We start from the raw sequence: 24856 nt of genomic DNA on the forward strand, positions 1-24856 counted from the left end.
GCCCCGTCTGGGGCTGTGCCGAATTTCCATCATTATGTTACTGCTTGTGCCAGTTTGTTTTTGTCCCTTATTAGATTGGCCTCTTTTTGCTCTGCTTTCAGAATATGCCTGAGTGCTGATATAGTGGGCAAAGTCGAGTGACTTCAGTATTTTTCTATCAGACATTTTATTTTTTTGCAGGGTTTTTTGCGTGATTGCAGCGTCTTTCCTTTCCTGTCTAGTTAGTGTGGGCCCCATCGTTTGCTCAGTCTATTTTCCTACCTGCGTTTGTGTTTTCATCTTGTCTCACCGACAATATATGTTTGGGGGCTGCTCTGGGGCAGTTTAGATTTCCCCTTTCTTGCTTTAGGCTTAGTCTCCGGCTGTGTCGAGGTGTCTAGAATCATCGTAGGTACGCTCCACGGCTACTGCTAGTTGTGTGGATAGGATCAGGGGTCAGCAATCCGCTAAGTTACCAACCTCTCTAGTTTTCTGTGGCTTAGCTTGGTCTTGCTTTCCTCCTCGGTGACCCAATCATAACAGGACACCCTGTCCTTTAGGCCTGTTTCACACTTCCGTTTTTGTGTCCGCCAAACGGATCCGTTTCCGTTTTGACGGAAACGGATGCCAACGGATCCGTTTTTTAAAAAAAAAGATCCGTTTTTTTGACGGATCCGCGGTAACCGTAATGGAAGTCTATGGGACAAAATAAACGTATCCTGCAAAAAGTGGCGGATCCGTTTTTTTACGGAAAACGGATTTTGACGGATTTGAAAAAACGGAAGTGTGAAACAGGCCTTACCCGGTAGGCTTCCCGAATTGCCATTCTGATCCAGCGGGCAATTGTTGCCTTAGAGGCCGGCAGCCCTCTTCTCACCCCATTGGGGATAACAGAGCGAGTCCGCCTTACTGAAAGGAGCGGTCCTGGCCAGATAGATCCTTATTGCCCTGACCAGGTCTAGCTTATTCAAAGAACGCTCCAGAGGATGGGTTGGAGCGGGAAAAAATGACGGAAGGATTATATCCTCGTTCAGGTGGAAGGCCGATACCACCTTAGGAAGAAAGTTAGGAGGAGGCTGCAAAACAACCTTGTCCTAGGGCATAATTAGGAATGGAGGACGACAGGACAATGCCGCTAATTCTGAAACCCGCCTAGTAGAGGTGATGGCTACGAGAAATACCACCTTCCAGGACAACAAAAACATGGGAGCTTCCTGTAGGGATTCAAAGGGTGAACCTGTCAAGGCTTCGAAGACAAAGTTAAGATCCCATGGAGTCACAGGGGATATGTAAGGAGGGGCTGCATGTGTCACTCCTTGTAGAAAGGTCTTAACCTGTAAGCGGGAGGCCAAATTCTTTTGAAAAAGAATAGAGAGCAGATACCCGGCCTTTCAAGGAACTTCGGGCCAGACCACCATTTAACCCTGCCTGGAGAAAAGCTAGGACAGATGGCAGGGAACAGGGCATAGGTGTGACGCGATTAGACTCACACCAGCCAAAATAGGCCTTCCAGGCTCGATAATAGACCCTGGAAGAGAAAGGCTTCCTAGCCTGGATCATGGTATTAATGACTCTGTCCGAAAAACCCGCTGCTCTCAGTATTGTGGTTTCAACGGCCATGCCGTCAAATTGAGCAACCGAGAATTCGGGTGGTAAAACGGCCCCTGAGCCAGGAGATCTGGTCTGTCGGGGAGTCTCCAGGGGGTGCCTGTGAGAAGATTGATAATCTTTTGCGAACCAGGCCCTCCTGGGCCAGTACGGGGCGACCAATATGACTAGCACCCCTTCCGCCTTGATCTTCTTTAGCAGCCTGGGCAGGAGAAGAAGGGAACGGAACAGGTAAGGGAGTCTGAACTGTGTTCAGGGAATGACCAGTGCCTCGACCCCTATTGCTAGAGAATCGCAGTATCTTGTGACAAACTGTTGGACCCTTCTGTTCTGTCGCGGTGCCAGGATGTCCACATCTGGAGTCCCCCATAGCTGGCACATCTGACGGAACACTTCCTGGTGTAAAGGACCATTCCCCTGCCGCGAGCCCCTCCCGACTGAGGAAGTCGCCGGCCGTGTTGTCTGTGCTGGGAATGTAAACTGCCGAAATTGCGGTTTCTGCCCAGTTGAAGATTCTGCCCGGGGACTTCTGGTTCCCCCTTGGTGATTGATGTATGCCACCGCCAAGGCGTTGTCCGTTTGAATCTGGACTGGCTGGTTGTTGAGGTATCTTTCCTAATGTAGAAGTGCTAGAAAGACCGCCCTCAGTTCTAGAATCTTGATTGATAGTGAGGATTCTTGCCTCGACCATCATCCCTGGACTGTCAGGTGGCGGAATACTGCACCCTAGCCCAGGACACTGGCATCTGTAGTTACTACCTGCCAGTGGACAGGGGGAAAAGGCTGTCACAGATGAACGGGGGGGGGGGGGCAGCCACCCCATGAGGGACTCCCTGGTCTGAATGGAGGGGAGGAAGGGTCGATCCAGCGAAGAGTTGGACCTGTCCCACTGAAGGAGGATGTTCCTCTGCAGTATCCTGGAACAGGGCAAAGGGTATTGCCTCTGAAGCTGCCACCATTCTTCCCAGGACTCTCATGGCAGCGCGAAAGGATAGAAGCCGGAATTTCAACAGAGAGCAAATTCCTTGCTGGAGGGTAATCCACTTTCTTTCTGGGAGAAAGACCCTTGAACGGCGGGTGTCGATTACCATTCCTAAGAATTCTAGGCGTTGTGTTGGCGTTAGGTGAGATTTCTCAAGTTTATGATCCAACCAAACTGGGAGAGCGTGTTTAAAACTACCACTAGATTTTCCTGGGCCTGAGCGAAGGAGGGCGCCTTGACGAGAATATCGTCGAGATATGGTACCAATATTATGCCTCTGATCCTTAATATAGCTACCATCACTGCCATAATCTTTGTAAAAATTCTGGGGGCTGTTGCTAGCCCAAATGGCAGGGCCACAAACTGGAAATGCTGCTTTTGGACAGCAAAACGCAGAAACCTCTGATGTCCCTGAAAAGTGGGGACGTGTAGGTAGGCATCATGGATATCTATGGAACATAGGAATTCCTGATCCTCCATAGATGTAATTACCGACCAAATTGATTCCATCCTGAAATGGCATAAGCAGACCCATTTGTTTAGCCTTTTGAGGTCTAGTATGGGACGAACCAAGCCATCTTTTTTGGTATCACAAACAGGTTTGAGTAAAAGCCGGTAAAACGTTCCTGCTCGGGAAAGGGGACGATTACTCATGCGTTGAGGAGAGTCGATTGCCGCAAAAAAACCTAGAGCCATAGCAGCGTCTTTTGGTGGCTGCGATAGAAAGAACCGATCTCGCGAAGCGTGTTGAAGTCTATCTTGCATCCTGTTGATACTGCCTCCTTTACCCAGATATCCTCTACTGAATTCTGCCAGACATCGCTGAAGAGGAGAAGGCGGCCTCCTAGTCTGGGAGAGGTACTGGGAAGGGAGTTGGACTACCTGCTGGCGTCAGGCTGAAGTGGCTCTGCCCGGCCCTGATCTGGTAGCTCTGCTGTTGGAACTGCGGGAATGCCATGACAGGGTGGCCCGAAATGATACCTTCCTCCTATCTCTCAGTGCTTGCGACCTCTGTGGGCCCTGAGCATAAGTGCCTGTCGCTGGGGTACGGCGAAAGGGCTGAGCCCTACGTTTGAAAATATATCAACGAGGTTTGGCCTGAGGGAGCAGGGAGATTGTACCCCCTGTTGCATCCTTAATGATTTGATCTAACATTGACCCAAAGTGCCAGGTGCCCTGAAACAGCAGATTGGTCAGTGATTTCTTGGAGGACAAATCAGCCTGCCAAGCCTTTAGCCAGACCGTCCGCCGGACAGCTACCATGTTACTGGATGCTTGAGCTGCGCAAGACGCAGCATCCAGGGCTGCTGATACCATATACAGTACTTCCTGGCATGAGAGATTTGATCTGCGAACTCCACCAGTTCCGCTGGTGGTGACCCGGCCAATATGCCCTTTGTAAGCTGTTTGGCCCATTCTGTAACAGACTTAGATACCCAGGCTGGGGCGAAGGCTGAACACAATGTAGCGGCTGCTGCCTCAAAGGCAGATTTTGCCAGGGATTCTATCCTCCTATCATTGGGATCTTTTAGGGCTGCCCCACTGGCAAGTGGGAGGACTGTATTGGTAGCGAGTCTGGACACTGGTGGGTCCACCGAAGGGGAGGCAGTCCAGTTGGCGGTGAGATCTGGAGGGAAGGGTTATAGAATCCCCAAAACGATTCCCTCTCTGAAACCGCCTGGTTGGGTTTTCCCTTTCCCTGGTCAACACTTCCTCAAAATCCTTGTGGGAGGCGAAGACCCTAGAGGGGGACTTATGACGCTTAAATGAAAAAACCTGATCATTAGGTTTTGATGTGGTATCCCCAATGTTAAAAGTCTCATTGACTGCGGCAATGAGGCCCTGAACCATATCCTTGACCTGGGACTGTTCTGGCCCGTACTCATAACCGTCCTCTGAGTGTGTCTCTGATAATGCCTCGCCTGATTCCGGGGATGAGGACCGGGAGGAGGCAGACGGCCAGAGGAATTCTGGCGGTGAGATGGAGTGAGAAGGGGACCTGCGTTGGTGGTCCTGTCTAAACCTTTTACGGCCTCTTGAAGGCCCAAAAGGAGGTTCCTTTGGTGCTCCTGTGTCCACTGGAGACTGAAGTGGCAATCTGTTAAGCACCGTTACCAAGGTCTGTGATACCTTGGTAAGGTCGACCAAGGACTTAGATAAGGAAGAGGCCCATCCTGGACACTCGCTGTCTCCCATGGCGATTGATGGCCCCTGGGCGGCAGGCAAGGTGGCTTCCTCCTGCTCCAGGGGTAATGTGGGAGCTCTGACTGGCAAAGCGGGGGGGGGGGCTGCACCTGCTCTCTAGCGTAGGTGACACCGTAGGTCTGATGCAATCTAAGCAGAGTGGCGAGGACTGACCTGAAAGATGCCCGACATTGCATTTGATACATACAGAATTGTTATGAATGAGTCACCGAAGGAGGAAAAAACAAAAATACAAGCTAAGTCCAGAAAACCGGAGAGGTTGGTAGCTATCGGATTGCAGACCCCTGATCCTATCCACAACAACTTACAGTAGCCGTGGGGGGTTCCTACGATGCCCTAGACCAGTGGTCCCCAACCTTTTTTGCACCAGGGACCGGTTTCAAGCAAGACCATTCTTCCATGGCCCGGCAGGGCGGGGATGGAGGTGTGGCAGGGGCGGGGCTTTGGTCATAAGGGGCGGGGCTATGGACACGGTTGTAGTGTAGCAGTGCATACTTAGAATTAAATAACATTTATAATGTGACTCAACTCACCATAGGTTTTGAATAAGTGCTCCATCACCCCCTTCTCCCCATCATTGCCTTCACCCCATCACTCCCCTCTCCCCATCACTCCCCTCTCCCCATCATTGCCTTCACCCCATCACTCCCTTCTCCCCATCACTCCCTTCTCCCCATCATTGCCTTTACCCCATCACTCCCTTCTCCCCATCACTGCCTTCAGCCCATCACTGCCCTCTCCCCATCACTGCTGTCTCTCCATCACTTCCCTCATGGCCTTCTCCTCATGTCCCCATCTCCTCCAGGGCCAGGCTACACAACCACAGACCAATACATACACACACACACACACACACACACACACACACACACACACACCCTCTCACCTGCCCGCCGCCCGCGCTTCCTCGCTCTGACACAGCAGCGGCCGCGCTCCTCTCTTCAGAGACAGGAAGCGCGGGCAGGAAGCTGGACGGGTCCTTGCAGCTCCGCTCCTGCTATTCCCTCTTGCAGGCAGCGGAGCTGCTTGGATCGCTCCCTGCCGCCGCTACACACGCCGCCCCAGCCCCTGCTACGCCACTGACCGCCCCTGGCTCCCCTTGTGTCCGCGGACCGGCAAGGGCACTGCAGCGGCCCGGTGCTGGGCCGCGGACCGGCGGTTGGGGACCCCTGCCCTAGACCCCTCGATCACAGCCGGAGAACTAAATCGGCCAAAAGAAAGAAAGGGGAAATCTAAACTGCCCCAGAGCAGACCCCAAAGCAATAGGCAGCCCCCAACATATAATGACGGTGAAGCAAGATGAAAACACTAACACACATAGAAAGATAGGTTGAGCAAACGATGGGGCCCAAGCTAACTAAAAAGAACAGGATAGAAAAGCTGCTGTCTGCAATCCGTAAAAAACCCTACCAAAAAATGTCCCAACCGTCTGATAGGAAAAACAGGCCCTGAAGTCGCTAGGACTTCAAAAAGACTATATCAGCACTCAGGTAAATTCTGAAGACAGAGCAAAGAGACAAACTGATCAGAGACAAAAATGGAACTCAGCACACCCCCGACCGGGGATGGCTGAACTCCAAAAAACAAGGTAAACAAAACTAGTTCAATAGCAGAGCAAAAACTTATCTTTGGGAAGCAGGAATCAGACTGGTCTCCAAGAATCCAGCAGAGAAATCACCAGTGACTCAGAAGGGCGTCGGCTGCCTTATATCCAGTCAGAATTTCCTGCTACCCAGTCATCATCAACCAGATCAGGTGTTTGGTAATCAGCCTCACTACCTTCCTTCACCAGAAGAGGGAGTTCATCAGACATTGACGGTGAAGGGGAAAATGAACTCACAACACAAAATATTAGACCAAGGTCACTGAAGCGGATGAGGAGGAGCGGGACTTCTCTCCCTTGCGCATACTGACAGGTTTTACCTGGTGCCGACCTTCGGGGGTAGAGAGCGGAGTGAGGGAGCAACCTGTAGTGCAGTACTCACATACCCACGACCTGTGTCGCTGCCGCCCGAAGGCTGATGAGAGAGAGCGAGGTGAACAGCTCTGCGGCTGCCTAGAAGCCTTATGAAATCCCCGCCTGGAAGTGGTGGGTGGGGCCCTGCTCTGGCCTCCTGGAGCACCAAGATGGCACTGGTACAGGAAGAGGAGGCCAGGGGCGGAGCCTGCCAGGAGCCCAGGGCCATAACGCTGCCACGGGAGGAGGCTGGAACCGCACTGCACCACGTGCTTGAAAGTAAGTGTTGTCTCTTAAACTAAGTATAGAGCCATGGGCTGCAAGCCCAAGTGCTGATTACAGCGGTCACATTCAGCCTGAGCAGATCATACAACGCTGCAGCCTCTTACCTCCAATTCACCCCGTAACAGGGGTTGGTGTCCCAAACCTTTTCTGCAGGGCGTCTCTCTCGATCATCAGGCTCTGGTGGGCGAGTGATGGGAGACGAAGGTCAGGACCAGGAGCTGCCACCTGAACACGAGTCATGTGTTAGGGGATAGGGTCCTGCCCGCGGGATTCATGAGGATACGGGGGGGGGGTTGCAGTACACGCCAAACTCAAACCCAGTGCGGGAATACAGATGTAGCATATCTACTCTGTATCCCTCCATGGTTACCTGAAAAGGAACGACATATTGAGGTAGGCATGGGTCTGCGAGAGACCTCTGTCCACCTCCTGCTGACACTAAGCAAAACTGATTGCCCTGCAGCCGGTTGGAGGGGTGTATACTGTGGAGGCGGAGGTAACATTTTTTCATGCATAGTGTCAACCTCCTAGTGACAGCAGCACACACCCACAATTCCTGTGTCCCCCAATGAGACGAAAGAAATGACGCCGGGAGAACTTCCTGTGCGTTCCACTGTGGAACGCACGCGCCCCGGCATGTGTTAGGATTCTCCAGACCTGCTGTCATTTTTGGGGTGTTCCCTTTGGGATCCCCCCTGCAACCTGGAGGAGGAGAACAACAACTGTGTAACGATGGGACCTCGGTTATTTAATCCTGGTCGGGGATGCCTCCAGGTAAGGCCCATTGTCTGTGTGACCACTGAAAATGGACAGTGACAAATCCTCCCTTTCTGCCTCTGCAGAGCCCACGGTCCACCCTCCTATTGTAAGTAGTGGATGAAGGTCCTTTCACAAGAGTCCACCTTTCTCTCTCATTTTAGGAAGACAAGGTCCCTGCCCCTAAGAAGGAAAGAGGGCGTAGCTGCAAGTGTGGCATATGTGCCATCAAGCTTCCCTCAGCATATAAGAAGCTTTGCCAGCCCTGCACTGATGTGTTGCGTACCAAACAGCCATCTTTGCTGGACAGCATCAAAACCCTCATTCAAAAGGAGGTTCAATCCTCTGTCTCAACCCTGTCACAGGCTCCAATATCACAGCCCACTCTTCCTAAGGGAGTTGGCATTTATGGAGTCGGATTCAAATTCAGGCGAGGTCCATACCTCTGGTTCGGAGGACGTTTGGGAGAATGAGGATTCCACTTCCTCCCTCAGGTCCGATAAATATTTTTCCTCCGAGGATATGGAAGAATTAATCGGTATAGTGAGAAGCACCATTGAGGAGGAGGTGGTAAAGCAGTCAGTGCAGGACAAAATGTTTGGGGGGGGGGGGGGGGGGGGGCTAAAACCTAGAAAACAAGGGTTTTCCCCATACATGAAAACATTCAGAGCCTTATCCTTCATGAATAGGACGAAAGAGCTTAGCATCCCATATAAAAAAAAAAAAAAAAAAGATTTTCCCCTAGACGGAGATTGTTCTCTTTGGGAGACTCCCAAGGTAGATGTGCAGGTATTCAGGGTGGCAAAAAAAAAGACAGCCCTTCCATTTGAGAACTTGTCTCAACTTAAAGATCCTATGAATTGAGAGCTTGCTGAGGAAGTCCTGGGATACCTCCACTAATCTGCTAAAAGCAAACGTGGCTTCCACCTGTGTCACTAGATCCCTATTATGCTGGCTCCGTACTTTAGAAGATCACCTCACTCAGGGAACTTCTAGGGAGGAAATCCTTGACCCTCTTCCTCTACTTTAGAAAGCTACAGGGTTCCTTGCCAATGCTTCTGCAGAACCAGTACATGTAGCAGCCAAGTCCACAGTCCTCTCCAACTCAGCTAGGAGGGCTGTGTGGCTGAAGTCATGGAGTGGCAACGTCACCTCTAAGGCCAAGCTTTGCACCATACCCTTTCAAGGACACTGTTTTCGGTCTGGCTCTCGATATCGGACAAAAAGCGCGCGCTCCCTGAACAGAAGAACCCTAGAAAACGTATTTTTCGGCCCTCCCGAGAACAGTCTTCTCAGAGGGATTATAAAAGGGAAAGACAAATCTGGTCGTTAGAGCTATCCAAAGGGTGGCAAGGGCAAAAATATCCTTGTCCCAAACCACCAGCAAGCCCCAGAAAAGCAGTGACTGCTCCCCTGTCGGGGGTCGTCTCTTGGACTTCCTCACTCAGCGGCAATCCATCTCCACGAACCTGTGGGTTCTCCGTACCATTCGGGACGGATTAAAGTTAGAGTTCATGAGTCTTCCCCCTCAATGCTTGAGAATTACCTCATTACAGAGTCTACGCCTTCAAACTCCTTGATGTTAGATCTTCAAGGATTGCTTCAAGTAAATGTGATCTCTCGAGTACCCTTGCAAGAGATAGGGGCCACTATTCTCACCTCTTCCTGGTGGAGAAGCCCTCAGATAAGCACAGAGTTATCAATCTGAAATCCCTCAATCAAGTGATCACATACAGACGGTATCGATCAAGTCAGCAATCCCCCTTATTGGACAGAATTGGGTAATGGCTACGATTAGATCTGAAGGATGCCTATTACCATGTAGCAATCCACCCAGACCATCTGAGGTTCCTCAGATTCGCAGTTTCCCATGGTCACCTGGTCAGCCATTACCAATTCAATGTCCTCCAGTTTGGCATTTCATCAGCATCACGGGTATTCACCAAAATTATGGCAGAGGCAGTAACCTTCATTTGCCATCAGAGGATTTGCATCGTTCCATATTTAGACAATTTGCTCATCGTTGCACCATCTATTCCCCCATCTAAAACTAGATGTGACGAAGACTTTGGAAATTCTGGAATCTCTGGGCTGGATCCCAAATCAGGAAAAGTCGAATCTTCATTCTTCACTAAGGAAGAAATTCCTGGGAATACTCCTGGATTCTGAAAAAAGAACATCTTCCTTGCCCGGAGATCAACAGCTCGATCTTTTTCAGAAGATGATCTCCAAATTCAGAGACCAGAGGGGCTCCCACCCTAAGGGACTTGATGTCGATCCTGGGATCATTAACATCATGCATTCAGGCAGTGCCCTGGGCCCAAGCCCATACACGAGTCCTCCAGACGCTTTTATCTTGGGACAGGCATCAAGATTCTCTGACCAAGAGAGTTCCTCTTCCCGGTCATGTGAAGTCTTCCCTTGCGAGGTGGCTAAACTACTGGAATCTCCAGAGAGGGGTCAGCTGGGATGAGCTTCCTCTGAAGATACTCACTTTGAATGCCAATCAGAGGGGCTGGGGCACAGTGGTAGAGAAAACCCACTTCCAAGGTTTATGGTCCCCAGAAATCAAAACCAGTTCCTCAAACCTCAGAACTGAAGGCGGTAGAACAAGAATTGAAAGCCGCATCTGCCCTTGTCCAAGGTAATCGTGTCCGTCAATATGACCACAGTGGCATATCTCCGTCACCAGGTGGCACAAAGTACGTCAGATTGAAATTGGTCGCTGCAAAAACTTTTTCCTGGGCAGAGAAACATCTTCTGTCTATTGCAGAAGTACGTCTGAAGGGGTCTGCCGATACTCAGGCAGGCTTCCTCAGCAGAAGGAACATCCATCCGGGTGAATGGTGCCTTGACCAATCAATCTTTCTATCCCTAGTGACAAGATGGGAAATTCCAGATGTGGATCGATTTGCCAACGGCCAGAACGTGAAAGTGAAGACGTTCTTCAACCTGAATTCTGCAGACAGGGCATTAGGCATAGGCGCCTTTTCTCTCCCTTGGAGATTCAACCTGGTCTATGCCTTTCCCACCGATCCAGATTCTGGCAAGGATTTTACAGAAGATACGGTCCAAACAAGTCACCACGATTCTAATTGCTCCCATGTGGCCGGGAAGTTGGTGCAGCGCTCTGATAGATATGGCCCAGGAGGGTCCAACTGCAGCTTTCCCAGAAAGATGACTTACACCAGGATCCCGCTGTTACGTCCGGACCTTCACAAGTTGAACCTTGCGGCCTGGATACTGAAGCCAGATTCCTTTTTGTTTTTTTGCACCACTTTCTTCCTGGAGCAATAACTTATTTTTCAGTCAATATGGCAGTGTGATTGCTTGGTTTTTGCAGGACAAATTGTACTTTTGAACGACACCACTGGTTTTACTACAGTGCACTGGGAAAAATTTTTTTTTTTTAAAAGTGCGGTGAAATTGCAAAAAAAAAAAAAAAGTGCAGTCCCACAATTTTTTTTTTTTTTTACCATGTTCACTAAATGCTAAAACTGACCTGCCATTATGATTCTCCAGGTCATTTTGAATTTGTAGACACCATATTTGACATACTGACAAGTGCCAGAAAAGTTGTGGGCTCATCACCAGAGCCTGCTTCAAAGGGAGGGAGGCGACCTTGGATGTAAATATACGTCCAAGGTAGTAAACGGGTCAATAGTTCCCTTAGAGGACTGAGGCCCCAATTGCTTGTGCTATACATACTAGGGGCTTCAGCGCTGATGTGTAGCAAAAAGAAGGATTTTAGGTACTCACCGTAAAATCTCTTCCTTGGAGGCATTATTGGGGGGGGTACACGAGTTGTGCCCGCATCTCCCCCCCCCCCCCCCCCCACATGACAGCTGATTTATTCAGCTATCAAATGCCCAACAGCAGCTGGTATATCAGAGCTCCACTCACGGTAGTTAACCAGTTAGAGCCCGCTGTCAATCGCTGACAGCAATATTTAACATGTGTCGGCTGGAAACATGTCACAAATCCAGAATCCACTCCTCCTTAGCAGTGTACGCCCACCGACCGGCACAAAGCTTGTCAGTTAGTGAAAAAGCAGTAGAAGCAACTACAATAAAACTATATACAGGCCCAACAAAGGCACAAATCAGGGAGGGTGCCGTGTCCCCAATGAAGGCAAGATTTTACAGTTGAGTACCAAAAAATCCTTCTTTCTCCATCGCTTCATTAGGAGACATGGGCAACCATGGAACGTCCTAAAGAAGTCCCAAGGAAGAGAACAGAGTTGCTGAAATCAAGTCAGAAGGCAAGCCACCACCGCTTGCAACACCTTTCTACCCAGGCCCGGCATTAGCTGAAGAGTAGGCATGTACCTTGTAGAAACTCGTGAATATGTTAAAAGATGACCAGGTAGCAGCCTTGCAAATCTGAGTTGCAGAGGCCTGGTGACAAACGGCCCAGGAGGCCTCTACTGCCCGGGTGGAGTGAGCTCTCACTCCCGGAGGTGGTGGTCTGTCCTTTACGCAATAAGCCTCCAGTATAGCCAAGCGAATCCAGCGAGTGATGGCAGACTTAGAAGCAGGTAGTCTCTTACAGCGACTCTAAGGTATGTCAAACAACGTGAATGTTTGAAAGAAGCATTCTTTGATATGTAGAAACAGAGCTCTGACCAAATCCTGTTTTTGAAGAGACCTTTTGAGCGTTGATGTGGAAAGAGGAGACCACTTAGGAAGGAAGGTAGTGGTCTGAGGCCCACCTTGTCCTGATTGAGGATGAGAAGCAGGAAGTGACAAGTGAACTGCCAGCTCAGAGACTGATGGACGTAATCGCTACCAAAGAAACAACCTTCCAGGAGAGAAGAGCGATGGATGTCATGTTCCGAATGGGTTCGAAGTGGGGTTTCTGAAGAACGCTTTAATCCCACTGGTCTACGAGAGTGCACATGGTGGTGACAAATGAGCAACACCCTGAAGAAAAGGTTTTCACCTGAGAACAAGAAGCAAAGTTGCTTTGAAACAGAATCAAAATTACAGAGACCTGACCCTTGAGGGTACCAAGTGATAAACCAGAGTCCAGACCTAACTGGAGAAAAAAAAAAAAAAACAGGATGCATAGATGGCAGGGAAAAGTACATGGGGGCTGATTGGCTGTCTTCACACCATCGAAAAAAAAAGGCCTTCCAGGTCCAATGATAAATGCGAGAAGACGAGGGTTTTCTTGCATTGGTCATGGTCTGTATAACCTGTGAAGAAAAACCTGCCTCCCTCAGCACCGTGGCCTCAAGGTCCCTGCCATTAAACTGAGAGACCGAGAATTCGGGTGGAAGAGGGGTCCATGAGAGAGAACGTCTGGATAGTCTAGGAGTCCACAGGGTAAATCTGCAAGTAGAATGACCAATTTTGCACAGCAGGCTCTTCTGGGCCAGTCTGGAGCCAGGAGGATAACCGGAACTCTCCCTGCCGATTCTCAGAATCAATGGGAGAGGTGGGAAGAGATAAGGAAGCTGAAAATGAGACCATGGAATGACTAGACCTGACTGTGAATTGAGGCACCTTGCGATTCATGTCGGAAGTTCCCCACCGCTAAAAGATCAGATCGATCAAGGCAGGGTGGAGGGACCACTTGTCCAAGGAAAGATCCCGATGACTCAGGAAGTCAGCAGCCCAACTGTCCACGCCTAGAATGTGCACCGCTGATATTGTTGGCACGTGCTGTTCAGCCTAAGCCATAATCTGTGAGACCTCTGACAGGACGAACTTGCTTTGTGTGCCCCCTAGTGGTTTATGTATGCTACTGCTGTAGCGTTGTCGGATTGAATACGAAATGGTTGGCAAGCTAGAAAGTCCTGCCAGTGGAAAAGGAAGTAGTAGATGGCTCCATTTTCAAATATATTGATGGGAGACTTTCAACGACCTTAAATTGTGTGATGAAGGAAACAACCCCCCCCCCCCCCCCCATCTGAAAGAGGCTGGTTTCCATCGAGACAACTATGCAGTGGAGATTGAGGAATGATCTCAAAGTCAGGGACATGACAAATACACACCATATGTAGTGAAGGTTTTTTTTTTTTTTTTTTTTTTTTAAACACCCCATAAACACATTTAGGATGTACAAAAGACGCCTTTTATAACTAAGCATAGGGCAAAATGTGGTGTGAAAATAGGATAAGAGGACAATTAGTGACAAGTGGATCGTTTCACACGACTCTGTTCCATTGGCTAGGAGCTGGACGGGAGCTCTGTAAATCTCTTACCTTCCAGGATACCTGAAGCAGCTTTTGATTAGCAAAATGTCACGACAACTGGATGACTAATTAAAAGCCGTGCTGGTGATCGCAAAACGCAAAATATTCGCAAGGCACTGACCTTATTGTGTCTAGCAGGATGTCAATGAAAAAGGTGTAACTCTCTGCAGGAATGTTCCCTTTGGCCAGAAATACCTTGTTATAGCTGCCCTCCATCAAGTACTGAAATACAGGGACGAAAAAAAAAAAAAAACACCACAAATAAACAGGACATAAGCATCATGGTACATGAAGAGATCACCCACCCTCATCACATCTTGGTCATCAGTGACACCCACCTGCTCTAGAGACACCGGGTGCTTTATGAAGACGTTCGCCTGGATATCCTTGGCTGGTAACCGTTCCAGCTCGGTGTGAAACTCGGCCACTCTGTTCTGTGACAGGAGGAAGAGGAGGTTGAGGCCCAGCAGCTGGTGTTTGTAGGCAGATTCAGGGAGCTCATCCCTGCAACGAGAGGAGCAACGTACAAAAACATTGCAGGTCATTACCATCCAGTATTTACATAGTACCAACAAGGGAGATAGTGGATTACTGCAGCAATCACGCCATCCATGTCAAAACTGTATCTCTGGGAACTCCAGGAAAGAGCATGAATAGTGCAAAGCCAAAGATCTGGTAGGAAACATTTTCTCAAAACAATACATCGATCTTAACACAATAGGAAATCTTAGAAATACTCAGTGACCGACCTCAAGTGCGGTCCCCAAACATAAGACCCAAACATGATGTGAACAGAAATATAATCTTACTTATAGTCAAAGTAATAGCACTTCAGCTGCGCCATGTATCTCTCAAAGGACGGGATGTCTTTCTTCAGGATGCTCCACTGTGCCCCAATCTCCAAGATGTCTCCTGAACGTTGGAAAGGAAAATGGTCAGAAGCAAAAATGATCACTGCAGGGCTGTGTACACATTAGCAGTATTGGGTTTCCTTCAGGTGTCTCAGATAGGAACAGGGCAATCTGTGGTGGTACGGACGAGGGTAAGGACCCTTCAAATACGGTACATCAGACTGAAGTATGGAGTTGCTGACCACTTCCCTTTAACCCACTCCCAACACAGCCAATTTTTGTGCTTTTGTTTTTTCCTCCCAAGAGTCATATGTTCATTTCTCTGAAGACAGACGTAAAAAAAAAAAAAGTTATGAGACGAGTTGTTTGGAATGACACCGTTCATTTTACTATATAATGTATTGGAAAATTCGAATAAAAATTCCAAATGAGGTGAAAAAAAAAAAAAAAAATGTTCAAGTAATGGTTATTTTGGGGTTTTGTTTTTACAAAAATTGGTGAAAAGAAATTAAAAAAAAAAAAAAAAAAAGTTTGTGCGGCTATTTATTGAGAACAGCAAATTTATTTTTCCATTCATGGTGAAGTAACCCAAGGACACTAATCGGGTCACAACTTGGATCTAGAGCCTTAAATACTGTTGCCATTTAAAAGGATTATCCTGGACGATGGTATTTTTATTTTTTTACTAACTGACAGGTATTACTAATAGAGGCAACTACCTGTCTGTTCTATGTGGCACCAGTTCAGGGAGCTCTTTGACCGCTCCTGCCTGCAATTCAGCTGCTCAACGTCAGATCAAATCGGTGGGGTGTGACCGCCGATGTGATGCCGGTTGACAATCGTCTCCCTGCAGTTAGAGAGCGGGTGTCAATCAGTATGACATCTAAAGTCACACCTTGTCAACAGAGAAGAGTGGATAAGAAGTTGCTGCTCTGCGGACGAGACATCAATGGAAGCCAATGAATAGCTGGCAAGAGCAGAGATCGGTGCCGGTCCCTGTTAGTTCTTAGGACAGTAGTAAAAAGAAGTGTAATATAATATGTTACAGACTCTGTACCAATGTATTATATTGTAACAAGAAGTAAAATTCAAGAAATCTCAGAGATTCTTGGATTATCCCCATGCGGTAACTCCTTCTGGTTTAGATTTTCTGATCACAAGCAGCCATGTATTTATTTTTTAATATTATCAAATACATTTCTTGAATTTTACTTCTTGGAGCTTGACTTTTTTCTTCTTTGGATTGCATCAAGGACGTTTTGGCAGAGACGTGTCCGTGCTCAGAGTCATTGACAAGTTTGCAAGAACTAACAAAAGGTGAGCTGAACTCCCTTTTCTTTGCATTACATTGTAACGCTTCTCCTAGCAGCAGTTTCCTTCCCGGTCATACTTACTGGCCAGTATAAGCTGCTGCTTTGTCAGTTTGGTGTCGGTAGTGGGTAAAAAATTCTGCTCCAAAAGAGCCAACTGTAATGAGAGAAAATACAGCGTTACACATCGCCGAATTCTGGGGCGAGTGGGGACGAAGGAGGAAGACGTCTGCATCTTTCTAACATCTTGGGCGCGTTCCTTCCTTCGCGCACTGATAGTGGATGTAATACCTACATCATGTATACATTTCTCAGAGAAGCGAGAGGCAAATACTTATATACATTCAACATTTTTCAACACCTCCGCTTGCTGTCAATGAAGAGTAAACTTGTTTTCTAAGAGCTGAGACTTCTCACTGATGAATGTTTGCTACAAAGTATCTAGCCTGGATCTTTTTACTGGCAAAAAAATAAAAATAAGGTTTTCTTGCCCTGATTGTTACAATGTATCGTCTGGACTAAATTTAAGCCACAAGATTATTCACTGACAGCAGCAGAGAGCTTGAAAGATAGAAATTACATCAGAAAGTCTAAGTACTTTCACCGTAAGGGCAACATAAAAAGGAGACCACCCGTTTTAAAAAGTGACGGTATATTACTAGGGTATGCCGCTGCGTAAAGATCGGTGGTGGCCTGACCTCTTGGACCCACACACTGATCTGCAGAACCAGTGTAGCTTTGTTTCCCCGACCAACCAGCTAACAGTGAGCCCAGACACAGCTACGGATGACACTAACCGATGAGCAACCAACACATGAACATAACGAGAGAAGCCGCAGAACAGGATTGTCAACATCCACAAAAGTACAAGGGAATCCTAAAAACATCTGCAGACGGAGCAGGAACCTACGACTATCTGTTATCAGCGGTCATGCACCTGGGAGCTTTGTAGACTTCACCCACATCAATTATTTTTATTTTTGAGGCAAAAATGCTTAAAAAAAAAAAAAAAACACCACCACACTCCATTAGTATTGAACATCTTCAAAGCTGGAGACTCCTACAGACTCGCCTACTCATTTTTTTTATCTGCTTGGTGCTTTTGGAGACCTGAAAAATGTAAATAAGACTGAAAAGCCTGAACGGAGAACAGCGAGATGTTTTGCAATTATAATTGAATAGGGAGCGTCTTCAAGAGTTTTCTGAATGATTTTTCAGGTATCTTTTAGGGGCAGTGATTAAAAGTCACCTTGGAAAGCAAAAACAACAATCGCAAAATCACAGGCCTTTGGCAAAGTAATAGGAATCCAACCATGGCGGACCTGGAGCTTTCGTTAGACACCCAGCTCAACAGCATCAGGCAATTGTATCCGGTGCTGACAGGGTGACGAAAACACACCGTGCTGACCGTGAATGTTCCAAAGCTAAGAAGATCTGTGAGTAGAACAACGTGCGGTGACCGTGCTCACACTGCATAATGCAGAGGTGAGAGAAGAAAGGAAAGAGTTACTGCCCTCCAAACTAGAGGTCGCCGCTAATATGTGTATACAAATCTGAGGATGTCACGAACCAGGTTACGGCACCCCCCCCCCCAGCGTCTCTCGGCTACGCCGCCGTGCCCCCCCCCCCCCAGCGTCTCTCGGCTACGCCGCCGTGCCCCCCCCCCCCCAGCGTCTCTCGGCTACGCCGCCGTGCCCCCCCCCCCAGCGTCTCTCGGCTACGCCGCCGTGCCCCCCCCCCCAGCGTCTCTCGGCTACGCCGCCGTGCCCCCCCCCCCCAGCGTCTCTCGGCTACGCCGCCGTGCCCCCCCCCCCCCAGCGTCTCTCGGCTACGCCGCCGTGCCCCCCCCCCCCAGCGTCTCTCGGCTACGCCGCCGTGCCCCCCCCCCCCAGCGTCTCTCGGCTACGCCGCCGTGCCCCCCCCCCCCCAGCGTCTCTCGGCTACGCCGCCGTGCCCCCCCCCCCAGCTACGCCGCCGTGCCCCCCCCCCCAGCGTCTCTCGGCTACGCCGCTGTGCCCCCCCCCCCAGCGTCTCTCAGCTACGCCGCCGTGCCCCCCCCCCCAGCGTCTCTCGGCTACGCCGCCGTGCCCCCCCCCCCAGCGTCTCTCAGCTACGCCGCCGTGCCCAAAGGACACCAAAGTCACCCACCGTACCCATTATATCACCAAGGACCCCGGTAAGACCCCACCACCATGAACACTGACACCAGAGCCCTATAGTTTGGGTTGGAGCTCCCCTCCCCCACGTTCCCGGCTGTCCTCGCGCCCCCGGGCCTCACCTTCAGCTTGCCCAGCACATCCCCGCACTTGCTCAGGCTCGGACTCTTCTTGTTCCACTCGGCTTTCAGCTGCTCGTACATGGCTGCCACTTGTCTCAGGCCGGTAGCTTCTGCCCCGTTCACCGCCATCTCCACAATGAATCGGCAACTGCAAGACAACACATGCCGCACCGTACGTCATCACGTCAGCCTGCAACGTCATGACGCGACGTGTTAGAGGCCGACACCGCCATCTTGGAAATGGTATATTAGGGAACTACCTGAAAAAATAGCTATAACAGACGAATAGTCATTGCAGTGAGCAGGCATTTGGGTAGGAATACTTTATCAAAATATTCTCTTTGCCTTTAGTAAACGGCTGCCTTGTCGGGAAAAAAAGTCTAGTAATGACGCCCCCACACGATGATTGGATGGCATCAGCCCGTGGGCGGGGTTTATAGTCATCTGGCGTTTTCGCAACCCAGGTGCTCATATCAACCAATTCGATTACAGCTCTCATTTTTAGAACTAGTTGAAATATGAAAGCAGCAACCTCATTGGTTGCTATGGGAAACCATTAGACTTGTGTTTACTAGGTCTAATAAATCCATCCCCGCCCTTACAAGCAGTGGTGGGATTCAAATTTTTAACAACAAGTTCTGTGTTTGTGTGTAGGAAAGCCACACCCATTTTAAGCCACACCCATTTTAAGCCACACCCATTTACACACACCTTTTCCTCAAATATATACAGGTAGGGGCGCAGTCAAACAGTTGAAAAAAAAAATAATTGGAATGAGATCAGAACAGTGCACAGGTCTGAAACAGGTTTATATCTGAAACTGAACCTGTCAAAGACTGAACTCCTTGTGTTTCCTCCCTCTACTAATGTACCTATACCCAACATTGCCATTTCCGTCTGTGGTTCCACTATTACTCCCCAGCAACATGCCCGCTGTCTTGGGGTCATACTTGATTCCGAGCTTTCCTTTGCCCCCCACATTCGATCACTGGCTCGCTCTTGTCATCTGCACCTCAAAAACATTTCTAGAATTCGACCTTTTCTTACTTTTGACTCTGCAAAAACTCTTACTGTTTCTCTTATTCATTCTCGTCTCGACTATTGTAACTCTCTTCTAATCGGTCTCCCTCTTACAAAACTCTCCCCTCTCCAATCTGTCTTGAATGCTGCAGCCAGGATCATATTCCTCACCAATCGTTACACCGATGCCTCTACCTTGTGCCAGTCATTACACTGGCTACCCATCCACTCCAGAATTCAGTATAAACTTATTACCCTCACCCACAAAGCCCTCCATGGCTCAGCACCACCCTACATCTCCTCCCTTGTTTCAGTATACCACCCTACCCGCGCCCTCCGTTCTGCTGATGACCTGAGGTTAGTATCCTCAATAGTCAGAACCTCCCACTCCCGTCTCCAAGACTTTACACGTGCCGCGCCAATTCTTTGGAATGCACTTCCCAGGTCAATACGATTAGTCCCCAATCCCCACAATTTTAAGCGTGTCCTGAAAACGCATTTATTCAGACTGGCCTATCGCCTCAACACATTAACCTAACCTATCCCTGTGTGGCAGAGCCAAAAATTTTACCATAACCAGGTTCCCAGCATCATGTTCCCACATGCTTTATGCATCCATTAGCCCTCTGTGTCTGTACTGTTACACACGTAACATTATGGCTGGTCCATACAATCAGGGCAACTGTTACCACCCACCTTTCGTGTCTACCTCTTTCCTCATAGACTGTAAGCTTGCGAGCAGGGCCCTCACTCCTCTTGGTATTTGTTATAATCTACTGTATGTGATTATTGTTATGCTGTAATGTCTATTGTCTGTACAAGTCCCCTCTGAAATGTAAAGTGCTGCGGAATATGTCGGCGCTATAAAAATAAAATTTATTGTTATTATTATTACAGGTCCCCAATAGGCAGCACAGGTCCCCAATAGGCAGCACAGGTCCCCAATAGGCAGCATTGGTTCCCAATAGGCAGCATTGTTCCCTATAGGCAGCATTGGTTCCCAATAGGCAGCACAGGTCCCCAAAAGGCAGCATTGTTCCCTATAGGCAGCACAGGTCCCCAAAAGGCAGCATTGTTCCCTATAGGCAGCACAGGTCCCCAAAAGGCAGCATTGTTCCCTATAGGCAGCACAGGTCTCCAATAGGCAGCATTGTTCCCTATAGGCAGCACACGTCTCCAATAAGCAGCATTGTTCCCTATAGGCAGCACACGTCTCCAATAGGCAGCACAGGTCTCCAATAGGCAGCACAGGTCCCAAATAGGCACAACAGGTCCCAAATAGGCACAACAGGTCCCAAATAGGCAGCATTGTTCCCAATTGGCAGCACTGGTCCCCAATAGGCAGCACTGGTCCCCAATAGGCAGGCACAGGTCCCCAATAGGCAGCACAGGTCCCCAATAGGCAGGCACAGGTCCCCAATAGGCAGCACAGGTCCCTAATAGGCAGCACAGGTCCCCAATAGGCAGCACAGGTCCCCAATAGGCAGGCACAGGTCCCTAATAGGCAGCACAGGTCCCCAATAGGCAGCATTGTTCCCTACAAGGCAGGCACAGGTCCCCAATAGGCAGGCACAGGTCCCTAATAGGCAGCACAGGTCCCCAATAGGCAGCACAGGTCCCCAATAGGCAGGCACAGGTCCCCAATAGGCAGGCACAGGTCCCCAATAGGCAGGCACAGGTCCCCAATAGGCAGCACAGGTCCCCAATAGGCAGCACAGGTCCCCAATAGGCAGGCACAGGTCCCCAATAGGCAGCACAGGTCCCCAATAGGCAGCACAGGTCCCTAATAGGCAGCACAGGTCCCTAATAGGCAGCACAGGTCCCCAATAGGCAGCACAGGTCCCCAATAGGCAGCATTGTTCCCTACAAGACAGGCACAGGTCCCCATTACGCAGGCACACTGCACAGGTCCCTAGTAGGCAGCACAGCACACACAGGCCCCCAATAGGCAGCAGCAATGCACATACAGAATATCAAAACAACTGACCTGGTGTTGGCCTGTGTTGTGTACCATACACACACACAGACTAGTGTCCTCCAGGGGCTGAGGGCAGGCTCAGGCAGCTCACTGGGCAGCGGCGGTAGTAACTCCTCCAGCGAGCTCCTCCAGATTTACCCGCCAATAACAGCCGCACGCACTGCATCTGCCTCAGCACCAGAAATGAATCAGTGCGCACTGTGCGCGCCGCCGCCAGGGTGTGCTGTGTCGTGCTCTGTCTGTCCAGGACTCAGCAGCAGACAGAGCACGACGTCACGTGACTCATGTGCCTGTGCGTTGTATCAATGCGCCAGCCCGCGCCGTGCGGTATCCACTCCAGCGCTGCAGAGGCTGAGCAAGATAGTCCTCCTCCCTCCTTGCCTGCAGGACCGGATCGCGGCTCTGGATCTCCCCGGTTCGGGGAACTGGCTGCTTTTTTAACAACCGGTTCCACCGAACCGGGGAGAACCCGCTGAATCCCACCCCTGCTTACAAGGCCTTACTTCTGATATATATATATAATTTAAAGGCGCCGTGTACCCTTATAGACTATGTTTACAACCAATATAAAAGACAGAGTAACTGTAAATACAACAAATTGCAATGGATCAGCTGCAAATTGTATTGTGCTCCAAAGCTGCATGCAAAATTCTGCTGGCCATTAGAAACTGATTAGGAGCTTGTTATCAGTCACAACATTTATAGCAACACAGTAACATAGTTATTAAGGTTGAAGGGAGACTTTAAGTCCATCTAGTTCAACCCATATCCTATCCTAACTTGCCCTAACATGTTGATCCAGAGGAAGGCAAAAAAAACCCATGTGGCAAACAGTAAGCTTCACATTGGGGAAAAAAATTCCTTCCCGACTCCACATACGGCAATCAGACTTGCTCCCTGGATCAACGCAATATTAAGGAAACTAGTGTATATACCCTGTAATATTATACTTTTCAAGAAAGGCATCCAGTCCCTTCTTAAATTTTATTAGGGAATCACTCATTACAACATCATATGGCAGAGACTTCCATAGTCTCACTGCTCTTACAGTAAAGAATCCACGTCTGTGAATATGCTTAAACCTTCTTTCCTCCAGACGTAGAGGATGCCCCCTTGTCCCCGTCACAGGTCTAAGAGTAAAAAGATCATTAGAAAGGTCTTTGTACTGTCCCCGCATATATTTATACATTGTAATAAGATCACCCCTGAGCCTTCGATTTTCCAAACTAAATAACCCCAAGTGTAATAACCTGTCTTGGTATTGCAGACCCCCTAGTTCTCTAATAACCTTGGTCGCTCTTCTCTGCACCCGCTCCAGTTCAGCTATGTCTTTCTTATACACCGGAGACCAGAACTGTACACAGTATTCTAAGTGTGGTCGCACTAGTGACTTATATAGAGGTAAAATTATGTTCTCCTCATGAGCATCTATGCCTCTTTTAATGCATCCCATTATTTTATTTGCCTTTGCAGCAGCTGCCTGACACTGGCCGCTAAATGTGAGTTTGTCGTTCACCCATACACCCAGGTCTTGTTCAGTGACTGTTTTGCCCAGTGTTTTACAATTAAGCACATAATTATACATCTTGTTCGTTCTACCTAAGTGCATGACCTTACATTTATCCCCATTAAAGCTCATTTGCCATTTATCAGCTCAAGCTTCTAGTTTACATAAATCCTCCTGTAATATAAAATTGTCCTCCTCTGTATTGATTACCCTGCAGAGTTTAGTGTCATCTGCAAATATTGAATATATTTATGACTTAGCCAAGCTTCTAAAATAATAGCCCATAATTTACACAGCTTTTCCTATTGAGATTACCATAGAGAAGTGACTACAGTTGAAATGGGGCCCCCTAATCTTGAAAACGAGGGTCCCAGAGTCCCCTTTGTGATTAGAGTGATAGTACGCATGCTCGACCGCTGATCCTTTCACTTCTATGGGACTGGCAGGGACGGGTGCTCAATCATTCGTGGTCATGCATTGGGACCCCCTTTCTCAGGATGAATAGGTTGTAAGCATATTTAGTGGCGCCCAAATCATTAAAGGGGGTTTCCATCTTTAGCAAACTAAGCTGTAATCACTGTCCCCCGACCCAGTGCTGAATCTCCGCCATTGCTCTTGTCCCTGTTATTTCACTGCAGTGCTGACCTGTCAACACCTAACTAGGCCTGCAGGCAGAGGTTTCCTGAAAGAGGATAACCCCTTTAATAAGGGTAACAGTGCTACACCAGCAATGCTGGGTTCCTTCAGGTGTGACCCCGGCAGATACAGCTGTGAGATATGAGACCGCTGTATTTAGGAGGGGAAGTCTCCCCCAACTGCTCTCAGACTTTGTGTAGTGACTCATTAGTTCTGGTGGGTACCCCAAAAGTAAGGAGACATCCATATGAAATGAAAATACATTGTCAGACTATAAGGGTTTATTTACACTTCATAAATATCATGAGCGAGCGATCTTAGAATACCAATCCCCCGACGAACAAGCAAATCTCTCATTTGTCAGGTGAAATGATCTTTTGTGTTTCAACATTTTAAAAATTACAAAAAAGGGAAAATGAGTCGATGCAAAAGTTTGGGCACCCTTCATAGTTAGTATCTAGTAATACCCTCTTTTTGCAAGTGTCACAGTTTGTAAACACTTTTTGTAGCCAGCAGAGTATTTCAATTCGTGTTTGAGAGATTTTCATCCATTCTTCTTTGGAGAATTCTTCCAGTTCTGTGAGATTCCTGGATCGTCTTGCATCTTCTGCTATTTTGAGGTCTACCCACAGATTTTCAATGATGTTCAGATCAGGGGACTGTGAGGGCCATTGTAAAATCTTCAGCTTGCGCCTTTTGAGGTAGTCTATTGTGGATTTTGACGTGTGTTTAGAATCATTATCCATTTGTAGAAACCATCCTCTTTTCAACTTCATTTTTTTACAGATGGTGTTATGGTTTTATAAAGTATTTGTCGAAATTTCATTGAATCCATGCTTCCCTTGATCTATGAAATGTTCCCTGTGCCATTAGCTGCAACACAACCTCAAAGCATGATTGCTCCACCCCCATGCTTAATAGTTCACGAGATGTTCTTTTCCTGAAATTTTGTGCCATTTTTTCTCCACACATACTTTTGATCATTGTGGCCAAAGAGTTCTATTTTAATCTCATCGCTTCACAGGATTTATTTCCAAAATGCATTAGGCTTGTTTAGATATTCTTTTGCATACGTCTGATGCTAAATTTTATGGTGAGGACGCAGGAGAGGTTTTCTTCTGATGACTCTTCCATGATGGCTATATTTGTGCAGGTGTTTCTGAACATTAGAACAATGTACCCCAAACTCCAGAGCCTGCTAAATCTTTCTGAAGGTCTTTTGCAGTCAAGAGGGGGTTTTGATTTGCCTCTCTAGCAATCCTATGAGCAGCTGTCACTGACATTTTACTTGGTCTTCCAAATCTT

The 24856-nt window shown here is 48.5% G+C and overlaps 1 protein-coding gene across 1 annotated transcript in view; it reads right to left on the minus strand.

Annotated features, from left to right (window-relative positions):
- The window catches only part of LOC141051955 (26S proteasome non-ATPase regulatory subunit 8), a 65928-nt gene that overhangs the window by 4974 nt on the left and 36098 nt on the right, over positions 1–24856 (minus strand). The window contains exons 2-6 of the mRNA XM_073549109.1: positions 18411–18558; positions 16217–16289; positions 14781–14883; positions 14310–14475; positions 14093–14193 (exon numbers count right to left, since the gene is read on the minus strand). Coding sequence (XP_073405210.1) covers positions 14093–14193; positions 14310–14475; positions 14781–14883; positions 16217–16289; positions 18411–18539 — 572 coding nt within the window. The 5' untranslated portion in view covers positions 18540–18558. The remainder of the gene's footprint in view (positions 1–14092; positions 14194–14309; positions 14476–14780; positions 14884–16216; positions 16290–18410; positions 18559–24856) is intronic.

This window comes from Dendrobates tinctorius, unplaced genomic scaffold (genome assembly GCF_039654945.1).
Source record: "Dendrobates tinctorius isolate UK_male_01 unplaced genomic scaffold, ASM3965494v1 ptg000158l, whole genome shotgun sequence".
NCBI classification, from domain to species: Eukaryota; Metazoa; Chordata; class Amphibia; order Anura; family Dendrobatidae; genus Dendrobates; species Dendrobates tinctorius.